This window comes from Pangasianodon hypophthalmus, chromosome 6 (genome assembly GCF_027358585.1).
Source record: "Pangasianodon hypophthalmus isolate fPanHyp1 chromosome 6, fPanHyp1.pri, whole genome shotgun sequence".
NCBI lineage: Eukaryota > Metazoa > Chordata > Actinopteri > Siluriformes > Pangasiidae > Pangasianodon > Pangasianodon hypophthalmus.
Genome location: NC_069715.1, coordinates 11,743,909 through 11,757,526, shown reverse-complemented (window position 1 = coordinate 11,757,526; position 13,618 = coordinate 11,743,909). Strand labels below are relative to the sequence as shown.

General features: G+C 36.9%; 2 protein-coding genes across 2 annotated transcripts; one reads left to right on the top strand and one right to left on the bottom strand.

Annotated features, from left to right (window-relative positions):
- Positions 1–64: 64 nt before the first annotated feature.
- Positions 65–5,118, top strand: c1qtnf13 (C1q and TNF related 13). Its single transcript, XM_026927475.3, has 2 exons — positions 65–1,230; positions 3,113–5,118. Exons 1-2 carry the CDS (start codon positions 1,203–1,205, stop codon positions 4,156–4,158), a joined length of 1,074 nt encoding a protein of 357 aa, XP_026783276.3. The 5' UTR covers positions 65–1,202; the 3' UTR covers positions 4,159–5,118.
- On the bottom strand, positions 4,588–11,992 carry LOC113534702 (chitin synthase chs-1-like). Its single transcript, XM_053234654.1, has 17 exons — positions 11,817–11,992; positions 10,661–11,718; positions 10,475–10,564; positions 10,240–10,398; positions 9,973–10,147; positions 9,783–9,884; positions 9,466–9,607; positions 9,051–9,251; positions 8,355–8,639; positions 8,038–8,217; positions 6,940–7,339; positions 6,522–6,556; positions 6,337–6,401; positions 6,139–6,249; positions 5,829–6,046; positions 4,820–4,886; positions 4,588–4,736 (listed from the first exon to the last, which is right to left on the bottom strand). The coding sequence occupies exons 1-17, from the start codon at positions 11,820–11,822 to the stop codon at positions 4,626–4,628; spliced, it is 3,405 nt and encodes a 1,134-aa protein (XP_053090629.1). The 5' UTR covers positions 11,823–11,992; the 3' UTR covers positions 4,588–4,625.
- Between the last annotated feature and the right edge of the window lie 1,626 nt (positions 11,993–13,618).

Genomic DNA, 13,618 nt, shown 5'->3' with positions numbered 1-13,618 from the left:
CATTTAACAGAAAACTAAAAACTTTAAAAAGTGGATTACATAAAAACACCAAATTTAGCAAAAACATCCCATGTTTTTTAGCAGTCTTGTTTTCTAGGGTGGACAAATGATTAAATATTGTTTTATATCTTCGTGAATATAAGAAAATAAAAGGTTTGCATTTGTCCATTATAACCGCAGCACTCAAGTTTCATAGTGTGATGTTTTTGTGCATATGCAGCGGGTTGGATTCCTCATTAAACCGTTAACACATGTGGTACAGATCGGGCAGCGTGATTACTACCTGATCCGTGCAGTGCAAATTGGGCAGGAGACATTGATCAGGCAACCACAAGTAGTCCTGGGAAGGGGAAGTGGGGTAAAAACACAGCAAACTGTAATCTCCTACAAAAAATGCATGAAAATTGGCTGGTTTGCTTTGCTCAAAATGTTTAATATTTAATAACCTTCATTAAGCTCAGTGTTCAATTTTTTTTGTTTGCTAAAGCTTGCCTCATAGTTCAAAGCAATGCCGCCAACCCTATGTGGACTTTGAGGACTTTGAGGAAGACAACAACCTACATGACTATAAATAAATACAGAAAGGACATTGTTCATATCACACTCTCCAGTGTCACCCAAATGAGGATGGGTTCCCTTTTGAGTCTGGTTCCTCTCAAGGTTTCTTCCTCATATCATCTAAGGGAGTTTTTCCTTGCCACAGTCGCCTCAGTCGCCTCAGGCTTGCTCACTAGGGATAATTCTGTCTAACATCTAGGAGCGTTTGCATGTTTTTGTTTCTTATGTTCTGTAAAGCTGCTTTGAGACAATGTTCATTGTTAAAAGCGCTATACAAATAAAATTGAATTGAATTGAATAGACAAATAATGCCCATGTTCATTAACATGGTTTAAATAAATTATTTGTTTATATTTTGGAAAATACAACCAACAAAGTTTACCAAAAATATCTCAGGCAAGTACAAACAAAAATAATAATTGGAGAAGTGAGTGAGAATAATAAATTTTGGCATGGTAACTATTTCATATTTTCATGTAACCGCATGGTCTGTCGCAGGTTATTCCTTACGTATGCGGCGACCCATTTTGAACACAATGGCCTTCCATAGAAGCGTTCGCTATGTCAGAATTTGAATAGTTCACCAGTTTAGTGCCAGAGTGTGAGAGGGGCTTTCAGAAAAGGAGGAATAAGGCTCATGAGACATGACCTCTCTTCAACAGTATAGAACAGGTATGTACAGCTACATTAGTACTGCTGATAAAGACAATAACAAATAGATTACAGTCATTGTGTTAAGTTGTAGTTGTTTAGATGCTTTATTGGGTAAAATTATATGGTTCTAAAGTATCTGTAGACTTTTTAAATGTTAAAGGTTCATGCAAATTTCAAACAAGAAAAGTTTTGCTGAATGAGTTTGTGAATGTGTGTGTGCATGCTGTGACTGGCGACCCATTCAGGGTGTAGTCCTGCCTCTCACCCAGTGTTCCCTGGATAGATAGATAGATCTATAGATAGTAACCGCAGTAAAAAAAAAAAAATTGTTTGTCTAAATGGAGAACTAATACTTCTGTCTCCACTTTCTTACAGCAGAAATTGCACAGTTGTGTAACACAAATTTCCAATTTATTATCTATTATTGCTCAGTAAAGGTTTTCACTTTTATGACTTTTAACCAGGGCAACACAGACATAAATTTAGGATATTTAAAGGTGTTTATCATTATAGATACATATTTTCAGTCTTAGGTTCTTTAAATCGAATGTTACAGTTAGTGTATCTATTGATTATTTTCTGTTTACCAGTTGTGACCATTTGTGACACAGTAGAACTTTCAGAATTACAATTTAATATAATTTTTTAAAAATTTAACTGAGCCTCAGCGTATCTACTTGTCTTTGTATATTAATCTCAGACTGGATCTTTGCTTTGCTTAATACTTACTTAATACTTCCTGGTCACATAATCTTTCCTGCGCTGCCTCATCCATTCGCAAATATGCTATTGTTTTAGGATACAGGGGAACTGAGCCAGTGGCTAATCCCGGTGCACAGAGTGAACAGACAATACCAGCTGCATTAGAGCAGCTACTGATTCCAGTGAGCACTTGATAGAAAAGAGGGAATGCATTCTGACAAGGCTAAACCAGACTTCCTAACTTGCTCATATGGCATTTCAGAATGTTGACAAAAGGGCCTCAACACCCTGGTGTTCACCTTTCATTGCATATGAAAAAAAAGTGAAAAATACTGTGCTTTATCTGATCTGAGCAGAATGATATACAGTGCTGACAATTAGTGAGTGCATACAGTATGTAGCTCAAACTAATCCTTGACTTGAATACCATGAATCTAAAAATATTTCTTTTTACATGTTACTAGGGTTACTATTGTTAGAAAACACCCTAAGTCCAGTATTTCCTTTTTCCATTTGAAAATTCATCATCTCTATGGACGAATGAAATAAAAAGTGACTCACAGCTTCATTTTTTGGGATGTCAGCCAATAAATGCTGAGACTATCAATCATACATCATACAACAGACTATAAAATCTTGCTTGGATCCCATATTGTGAAACCCATAAAGCCAATTAGGAAAAAAGAAGATGATATGGAACAACAGCCGTCTTTCACTAACAGCCAGTCAGAATATATAAATAACTTCCAATTAATCCTAATCCTAAAACTCAAAGTTCTAAAACTACTAAAACTAAAACAAATAAAATGGGATAGGCTCAGGATCCTTTATCATGTGACCCTGATCATGATAAAGCGGTTACAGAAAGTGAGTGAACGTGAGTGAGTAAAACAAATAAAACTATATAAAATTGAAAGTGATATTACTATAATGCAAAACCAAAAAAAACCTACAAATAAATAACTAAAACTAATCAGAATTTTAAAATATATATTAAAATACAGTATAATACAAATAAAAAACATTTAAAATGAAACAGTAATGAGACTGATTTCTAATATAATTTCTAACAATATTGCAAAATGAAATCTTATTAGATTAATTTTTGTTTTTTCGGCATAAAGTCTCATTGTTCATGAAATAGATTGCAAATGCCTGGCTTTGCATTTATCTTCAACTGTTATGTTCCCATTCTCAGGTTTATTCTGGAACTTGTCCAGAAATGTGTTCTGTCAAACAGTCTTGTTCATCACCTGTGTCAGCCCTTTCCATATTTCTCCCACGATGCCCAGCTTGCGTTCGGCTTTCTCTGCCACACGCAGCACCAGCATGCTGGGTGGCTTTCAGCGAGTCGTGACCTTTGACCGCCTGCTTGTCAATGTGGGTGGCGACTTCAACCCAGACACAGGCATCTTTCGTTGCAGAATCTCTGGTGCCTACTACTTCACATTGACCGTGGGAAGGTACCCCAAGAAATTGCTGTCTGTGATGCTGGTAAAGAACAGACAGGAAGTACAGGCTATGGCTTATAATGAGTACAGGAAACAAGGCCGAAAGGTGCAGAGCCAGAGTGCTATGATTAGCCTGTTGCCCATGGACACAGTATGGCTGCTGGTACAGCAGAACCCAGACTATGCCCTTTCCAGTAATGTTGCCCCTTATATCACTTTCTCTGGCTATCTAGTATACCCAGAGTCTACATCTTCTGTGGGATACCTGAGCAACCACCTTGCCCCTGAGTGCCTGCCCCCTGGAGACCCCAGTTATAGCTGGAGAGAAGCCCCTGAATATCTCAGGTCTGCATTTTCAGTAGCTAGGACATCCTCCATGCTGGGAGAAAGCAGTAGACTTGACAAGAGGGAGGCTCTGACATTTGATGTGGAGTATGTCAACATTGGTGGCCATTTCAACAAGTCATCTGGCTACTTCACGTGCCGAGTGCCAGGAGTATACTTCTTTGCTTTCACGGTAGGGAAGCACCCTCGACGGGCCGTGTCAGTGAAGTTAATGAAAGGGACAGGCGAGGTGCAGGCCATGGTGTTTGACGAGGACATGTCACGAAAAAGAGAGATGCAGAGCCAGAGTTTGTTGTTAGTACTGAACCAAGGAGACATCATTTGGCTTTACAGCCAGCAAGATGAACGCTACGCTGTTTACAGCAACCAGGGACGCTACACAACCTTCACAGGGTTTCTAGTGTACCCCAAGTCTGATTTCATGAATAAGGAAAGAACTTTGCAGTGAAGTCTGGACCTCACATAGAAACCATTATTAGACTTACTAACATCATGTATGCATTATACCATCACTGATTTTTTTTTTTCAATCCACAATGACTTACAATAGATCAATTTTCTTTGTATGTATTGTACAACGTCTTAGATTGTGCATATAGGACGTAGTGTTTGTATTTTAGGCTGACCAATAAGTTTTGTTTGCCATCATTTATTTTAAATAAACTTTATTTTCTTTGAGTAGCTTTATGTAAACAGGAAACAGTTAACAGGCAGAAGAGAATTTAAAGGATAAACAGTAAAATAGTAGCTACTTAAAATAAATGTAGATTTGAACATGTATTTCATTTCATTGGTAGGATATCAGTGATGGCACTTCCAATGTCTTTAAAAATGTTCTTTCGCTAGCAAAATAAATATTTACATTAATCCAGGGCTAGAGTGTCCTTCAGCTGAGATGGCTTCAGTCTCGAGATCTTATATTAAAGTGCCGTTTATTACCTCTTCTTCAGCAGTAGGGATTTGTGCACATGAAGACATTTCTATCTCTGTCCCAGACTGAACATTGGTTTCCAAAGCTCCAGGAACCTTAAGAAAAATGACAGTTCTTTTCATAATTGCCTTATATGTATTAACTGATGTTTTAAAAAAACAGTCACTTGAAAGAATACCGGTTTTCGATAGTAGGACTTAATCTCAGTGTCAGCGTAGGACACAAAGTGGATTAATGTGTAGATTCTGGAAAAAAAGAGAAAGAAATTGTGTGATTTTTGTTCCACTGCCTTAAAATGTGTTATACAACAAAAATATTTTTACATTCCAAGAAAGCAAGAAATACACAGACACATACACAAATAACTATTATATTCCGCTCCAAGGTTGCAAAATTGTATTTCATTATAACAGTCCACATTACTTTTCTATCAAATGTAAAGTATTTTAAAAAATAACAAAAATAAAAATAAAATAAAGTCAGCTGTTAAAGTTGTGCATGTTTGTCTTTTATCATTTCTGCTGTGTGCTGAACCCAAAGACACACACATGTACACACACACACACACATTCATACATACAACTGACTGACAATATTATTAGGCTTAGATTATGTAGTTCATCTGCTATACAAGTCCCTGTGAATGAGTTGTTACTATGGAAACAGTAACATATTAAAACAAACTCATTAATGTAAACCTATTATGTAAATTACAGCCAGTGTTCTAATGATTTGTCCTACCTTATCAAACTGTCCTACTGTAAGACATATTTATGAATCTTTGTAAAACAATACCACAAGGATTTTGTGCTATTTTGTCTACTTAATTACTGTGACTTTATCAAAAAACGCCTCTAGCTTTAATATATAAGAAGACACATTAATTTATCGACATGCAAAAGTGAAGTGCTAATGTGCAGTAACCCTTGGTAGGACGTCTTGATAGGTAGGATAATTTGTGAAAACACCAGCACTGTTGTCAGAGCTGCTGTTACAGAAAATTAATCAATAGCTTCTGATTTAAGAATTCACCATCACTGTGATATAAAGAAAATTAATCAAGAATTCAATTGTTTGAGAATTCAATCTCTCTCTCTCTCTCTCTCTCTCTCTCTCTCTCTCTCTTTCTCTCTCACTATCTCTTTCTCCCCAGTATATGGTTATAATGGAGAAACAGATTTAGTTACCTGTGGTAAAGCATTGCAAAAAACTGCATAAATAGGAGCAATGCAAAGCTTAGAAGAAACATCAGTGATATTGGATCAACAGAAAATGTTTCGCCTTTTGCAACAGTCCCATTTGGATACACTTTTGGAATAGGCAGGCTGACAGCGCTGCCAATGGTTTGGAGGAACAAGGTGGCCATCAACCAAAGAGCATTGCAGATGAAGAAGACAAATGCCACCTAAATAAGAAAACAAATCTTACTAGATCAGTTGTAATTCTACATTTTGTTTTGAATGTTTTACAATGTCTGCATACTCTGTACAGTCTCACCTTATTTCTAAGGTCTTTGAGCTCTTCTGCGACTTTTTCCTGTTGCTCTTTGTTTTCTTTAAGAGGTTCCAAATACCGTTTCTGCAGTTCTTTCCAAAACTCAGTTTCATCCTTGAACATTGGGAGAAAATATGTAGAATAATGTCAAATAAGTACAATAAATCTGAACATTTTGGAGACTGAAAAGATAGATTATACCTCTGAGAGTGTGGCCTGGTGTAGCAGGAAGTCATGAGATTTTACTTGCAGATCTTCAATCCAGCCTTTATTTATCCATTGAAATAGCATTGGAAAAAAAATTATCAACCATGATGCACTCATCATTTCATAGATTATACTGTTTATATTCAAATAAAAATGTAATAGCAATGCACAACACTTACTTTTAGGAATTTGTAATGTGAGGCATTTATGTGATCTATTAAAAGAAGGAGTATGGGAAAAATATTTTAGCCAGTAATAAATTATAAACTTGACCCACTGATTTATATATTTCTTAAAATGAAAGCAATAAACTATTATGGGGAAAGTGAATCATAAAATGAAATACTCTTTTAGGAACGTAAACTAACTACTAGGAGAGTGCCAGAATGCTAGATTATAGACTGAAATGATGATATTATAATGATGATACCTAAAGTTGTGGGAGAGTACAACATGGTGATGAACCATAATAAAAAAAAAGTAAGCAATAAAAAATAAATTTGTCATGCAGTATTGTCAATTAAGATATGTGGAATTGGAAAAAATAACAGTAAAAATTATTTTTTTTACTGGTGATTTATTTATTTATTTATTTACCTCTCAGTCTCTTCAGAATCCATGTGGACCTTAAGATCTCCCCCTTCAGATACTGTGGATTTGATTGGTGGTTCATTTACACTCGTAGCGTCACTGTTATTCCAGCAGGGGCATTTACAGCATGCAGCCTGTATGACCTGCCTCTTGATGGCGCTCACTGCTACAGTTTCCACTTTGCCACCAGTCTCTCGTGTCCCCCATGAGACATTGTTCATATTCACAATGGAGTAAATAGAAAGCAGGAGATAGCCACTGGGTATACAGAGGAAATACAGCACCCCGTAGATGACCAGGGAAAACTCCTGAGGGTGAAGAGCTGCTGTGATGAGGTACAGTAGAGTCATGCTAATCAGAAACAGGCCACTGGGGGTCATAAATGTCTGATTCCTCACTATGTCACCTAAGACAGTACAGTACAGACAAGGTTGGGGTCATTTAAATTCCTGCTTGGCTGCTCGGTTTTTATACCTGATACTGGTTCAAAAGATATAATTCATTATTAGAATTTTTGTTCAGAATGGTTATAGCTATAGATGTGAACAATATGTGATAATATGTAAAAAAAAAAAAAAGCATTATTCATGTGAGAAAATTACACCTCATAAATAAAATGTCCTACTTGTGAAAAATGTGAACATGAAAATAAACGAATCATGTGTAAGAATCACATGTGGACATAAATGAATCATGTGGAAAAAAATCACAAGTAAAATAAAGTGAAATGAAGTGAAGTGAAATTAAATTAATCATGTAAAAAATTACATGTGAAAATAAATGAATCTTGTATAAAAAATAACACGAAAATAAACAAATCGTGTGCAACAAAAAAGTCACACAAAAATAGATGTCATGTAAAAATAAATCACATTTGAAAATAAATGTGTCAAAATCCTGCAAAATACATTAATTATGACTAAAAATCACATATGGAAAGTAATTGTGTGTAAAAAGCATGTGTAAAAGTTCACATGTGAATCATGTATTGTAACAACTAGATGATTCATAACTACATTAGACATATGTGAAGTTCATGTGACTTTTCTGTAAGGAAAACCAGAAATCATTACATGAAGTGGATGTCAAAGAGCACAGTATTACCTATGATAGAGAGAATAGTTCCAGTCATGAGGAATGCATACAGAACACTCATGACTGCTGCTATCTGGATCTGTGTGTCAGCTTTCAGCTTGAAGCACAGTGCCAGGTAGATTATGGGAGGCACTGTGGCTGCAATCAGAGCAGCATTTTGTTCCATATTCATTATGAAAGTAAAGCTTCCTGCAAGAGACATTACAGACAAATGTCAAAGATTATTACACATAAGAGTGAGGCAACTATGCATATGAGCATGTTTAGAGTCCTTTTCTTTTAACAAATGATAGAAATAAACCATTTTAAAGTGTAAAGCTCTTCACCTGCTATCATCAGGCAGATGGTGGCAGGGCCCAAAATGGAGGCACCCATGCTGATGACCTGATAAAGGATGTATGGTTTAGAGATGGAGCTGTTTCGCTGAGCAGTCAGGCGCCCAGAGCCAAGCAGATCAATGGTGTTGGCCATGGTGGAGGGCCCCCAGCGCCGCCGCTGGTTGTAGAACTCTTTGAAGTCCTGTGGTGCGTTGGTGTAGGCGTCCGATGCAGCATTATACTCCACCCTCCAACCCTGCTGCAGTAAGAGAGTGCAGAGCCAGCGGTCCTCTCCTGGAAGCACACAATAGTACAAGAGGAATTTTTACAGCTCATTAACCCATAAGGCACACTTAATTTTACATTTACATAATTATTTCATTTCTGAGTTTGTTTTCATTGTAATTTTGAATGATTTTTTAAATTTGGCAGTAGTGCTGTCAGTAATTTGGCAGCAGTCATAAACATTCTTTATGCATTCCTAATTACTGGAATTAAGAATTTTGTAACTCCATGTCAGTTTCTAATAGTAAAAAGAAGTATTATTTGCATGTATTATTCCATTATTTAGTAGCGCCAGGTTGGTTAGATTTCTTTAAATGTCAACTGGTGCATGGAATTAGCAAAATTAGACTTTAGCAATAAAAATAAATTACTGTCTAATTTTTGAGAAGATATACTTATATATCATATATCAGTTAATACCTTGGTCGTACTGTACATGGTGACTGGCTTCTGTTGCTTTGGTGGTGTATCTCTTCATGACATTATCGTCCATGAGGGCGGCACCTCTGAAGAGACTAAAGCAACCAGGGCTACAGAGCACACAGCCAAACACATGTTCTGCTGTCTTCTGCAGCCAGTGGCCCACTGCATACTCAAATTTCTGATACCACACCATGGGCCCTTCAGAAACATAGTTTTAACAGGGATTAAGGTCAATGCATTTATTAGCTCTCATGTAGAGCTACTTAATGGTATCAGAAAGCATGAGTAAAAATGAGTAAAATATTTACCCATTTTAAGGTGGACTAAAATTGTTGATTAAGAAGAATTTACACAAGGTACTGGTATCTAGGTTTTAACTAAAACCATAAACAGAACAAGCAGCTCATCATACCAGTGCCAGTGGGGTGAATCCGGCCACAGGCAGCACCCACCTCTGGGTAGAGTTTAAGTCTGTCAATAAGTAACATCACAGCAGAGGGCTGGAAATCTGTGTCTCCATCCAGGGCCAAGATGTAAGTGTTCTCTTTCTCTTTCTGATTCAGAAAAAGGCAAAAAATTTGTAGGGTGAGTCAATGAATCTTAGAAAGACCTATTTAATGGGCAACAATTTAGTGTGACTTGGTTTTCTTTGGGTTATCTTGGTACAGGTTTAATAAAGTATTATATGTTGTGTCTGGAAGGACCAGTCATCCTAAGCCAGTTCCATACCTTTAGGCTTTTCCTCAGGTCATCCACATTTTCACCCTGCTCAAACATCTTCAAATACTTGCTATTGAGTCTCCAGCCAAGGAGGTAGTATAAGTACATGATCTGTTTGAAATAGAATGTAATCACCACACTTTGGTCTTAAAGTAAAACAGTGGATTTAATTTAATTCTTTACCTGCTTTGGAACTTACCTGGGACCATCTCTTTTTGTGTCGAATCAACTGTTTGTCCTTGAAGTGAACCATCATTATGTTGCCTTTAGGAAGTGTGTACTCCAGACGACCTCCATATGGAGTGCTGATGATCTTCTGCTGAGGGAGACGAGGCTTCTTCTTGAATATACATGGGTCGTCCTCACTAAAAATTCTAATACATGACCAAACATGTACTAGTTTATTTTTCCCCTCATCTCTGTAATTTCCTTACTTGGTTAAAACAGGTCATGTGATGATACTTACATGTAAACTTCTTTGATTACTTCCACTAGGATCTCAGCATATTCGTTTACATGTCGCACTTTGCCATTCTGCACATCCTTAAAAGCGTCGTCAAAGTAAATATGGAACTCGAAGAAAGCATCATTGTGGTTGTTCATTTTTGGACGGAATTTGTCCAGCCTGGTCACAAATTCTTGTTTTTAGTGAAAACAAGTTTATATTACACACATTCCCAAGTATATTAGACTAAAATTACCTGAACATTGAGATGATTATTTTCATCATTTCATCATATGTCTCATGCCACATTGTTGCACATAAATAGACTGTCACTTGGCCTTTTGATCTAAGGAGAAACAAAGCAATGTTTAATGTTCTTTCTGCATTTCACACTGTATTATACATTTAGTCATGTTTTGTGATCAGGATGTCAGTATAATACCCTTCATCCTTCTTTTTCTCCCTGGCCACAAAACGTGTGTTGAGCAACATGGACTGTTCCAGAAATGCTCCCTCATACATCCGCTTCACAAACAGGTCGTGAGTTCTCTCAATGCGCTGGATCTTCAGAAACCAGATGTAACCAGTACTTAGCATGAGTCCCAGCCACCAGCTAATGGCACACATGCCAAGAACCACCAATCCTCCAACATTCATTTCTGACACAATACGTCGTGAGGAAAGTGTGCGCGTGATGTCGGTCATCAATGAACAAAGCGAAATACTGATGGTCTGGTAATCAAAAGGCTCATTTGTAGAAAAAGTACTATTTGAATTGGGGCACTTGGCAGAAGGCGCAAATAGAGTAATGAACAGCAGCAGAACAGCCACAGAAGACAAGTACATGGGCAGAACAAAACAGCGACGCAGGGCATGCATCTTGCAAGCCACCACTACAAACCAGCGGCACATTGCAGAAGAAGCAATCTGGATTGCCATCAAACCAAAGACAGTCTTGCTCACGCTTATAGGGATCAAGCTTAGGGACCTCCATTCTGACAAAGGAACACTACCTCCAACCACAGCCGTAGTGACCACAACTTTCACCACACTGGACAGAATGCAAACCACATTCTGGGAACTGGCTATGTCTTTGGAGATGTCTTCCAAAAATGGAAACAGACTGCTGTAGTTCTCCCACCAGTTCAATGAAACAAAAATGGTTCCTACAATGGCCAGGTACACAGATCTTTTTACTTGAAAGGGGCTTTCTTCTATTGCTAAGTAGCTTATTATGAAGAGGACGTAGCCCAGAATAATGAAGATGACGGAAATAACTGGTCTGAACCACTTTCCACATTCCACTTTGCAGGACATTGGTTGGTATGAATCACTTTCCCCTTTATATCTTGCACGACATTGATCAACTACCTGGAACACTGCTGACAGAATGCTCACACTGTTCAAGATCATCACATTAGTGACAATGTCAAAATATGGCATGGCCACCACTGTCACAACCACTTCTCCAAGTGACACCAAAAACTCAACAAACAACACCTAGAAAACAAAAAAAACAGATTTGTTGTAAAAGATTAGTAAGATGAAAATCAAGTCAAAGTCATTTATTTTTATGTAGTCCCAATAAATGCACTTACCCACATGATCGTTTTCTTGGATGGTTTTATTGCACTTTTGAAAATGAACTTCCACAGACTCTTGAGCAGAAGCAAAATATTTGGTCCAACCAACACGCAGCCGATACTCAGCAGAGCGCTCGCTTTTTGTCCTTCAGGCAAACTCACACTCACATTGCTTCCAAGTGTTACCAAAATCAGAAATGATGACTACACGAAAAGAATGATAATGTTAACAGATATTTTTAGAGGTAATATTTAAAATCATATACATGTCAGGTTTTTGCAGTAAACAACACAGCTTACCTTACTCAGTAATGCAAGTGCAAACACAAGGGTGCCAACCATGCAACAGCAGAACCATTTCATAAACCTGAGTCGTTTTTTGGGTTTTTGTTTTTGCTCGTCTTGAATAATTGGAACTTCTCTGCATGCGTCCCATGCCTGTCTGTTTTTTATAATAATAATAATAATAATAATAATAATAATAATAATAATAATAATAACCATCAACACCACTGACAGTAATAACAATAACCACAAAAAAATTTTAGTGACAAAAAAAACCTATTTCATATAATACATAACTCTAAACATTTTTAAACTGGTATTTGATAATTACAAAGAGACTGTCAATACAACTCTCTGGATGTGTAGATCAGATACCTGTATTTATGTTCTCTGTACTCCTCTTCCATAGTGAGGGTTAGCAGTGCTGTGAAAATTGTCTAATCATCAGTGACCAGTCAGAGCTTTTAAATACCAGGGAGGAAGCCATTCTTACTAACACTCTCATTGTGTATGAGTAATGAAGTGTGTTGGTATTAGGCAGTGGTCACACCGTTGCATGTTTACCTGAAAGAAGGCTGAGAAAGAAGGAAGAAAAAATTGAAAAAAGGCCTATGCGAAATATGATATAATTCACTGTTAATAATCTTACCTTAAACATGATATGTCACTTTCAATGTTAATATGTTCTTTGTGCAACCTTTTTTAGTGTTTTTTCCTAGTTAAAAACAGTGGATGCAGGTGACATGCAGAATGAGAAGGATATAGCAAAACCATTTCATTTAATATGACTTCCTGTTTTGGCCATTCATACAAGACAGTATATGTAGAATGATGTTCAACATTGCCCTCAAAAACAAATGACCTATTAAATATCAGATATTGTATTCTTGTGTAAAGATGGGTGGTGCTTATTCTACAGCAGGGGTTCCCAGTCTTGGGGTTGTGAGAGAGACTCAAGCTTCTCTTACGTTTTATTCATTTATTTTTACAAATTAATATTAATTTTTACAAATTAATATTGCTCTAACTATGACAGAGTTTGTGTGCAACTGTTTTGAAATGTTACTGGGAGTCACGTTCAAACAAGCCACATTTAAATTGTATACATGCTATTTTAGTCTTTTTCACTATCCTGACACACTAGGAGTTCAGCAATAAAAATGGACAAATTTCCACTAGCTATCTCTGCTAGTTCCTCAACAATATTGAGTGACTATCTCGACAACAGAAGCAAAGAAAACAAACACAAAAGTATGGTAAAACATTTATTTAATATGAATTTACAGGAAAATGATGGTGCAATTTGTAATCTCCTATCTGTGTGAAGCTGGATTCAGCACTCTTGTTTGCATTAAGTAAGGAATAACACACGATGGGCTGTCATGGTATAAGAGGAATAACACACTTTGGGCAGCACTGTTACTGGAAAATAATACACTTCTGGGTTTTAACAATAACTTTGCTTCACGTCAAGCTGTATCATACCACCACTATACCATAGCTTATTTCCTATAATAACAAGCACTGTTGTG

Bases quoted from the DNA above. Each gene is read 5' to 3' on its own strand.
- LOC113534702 (XM_053234654.1), bottom strand. The intron at 10,148-10,239 runs GTAAGTATCATC...GTCATGTATTAG, and splicing joins GTAATCAAAGAAGTTTACAT to AATTTTTAGTGAGGACGACC. The intron at 9,252-9,465 runs GTATGATGAGCT...ATGTTTCTGAAG, and splicing joins GATTCACCCCACTGGCACTG to GGCCCATGGTGTGGTATCAG.
- c1qtnf13 (XM_026927475.3), top strand. From the start codon at position 1,203: ATGACCTCTCTTCAACAGTATAGAACAG. The intron at 1,231-3,112 runs GTATGTACAGCT...TCCCATTCTCAG, and splicing joins TCTTCAACAGTATAGAACAG to GTTTATTCTGGAACTTGTCC.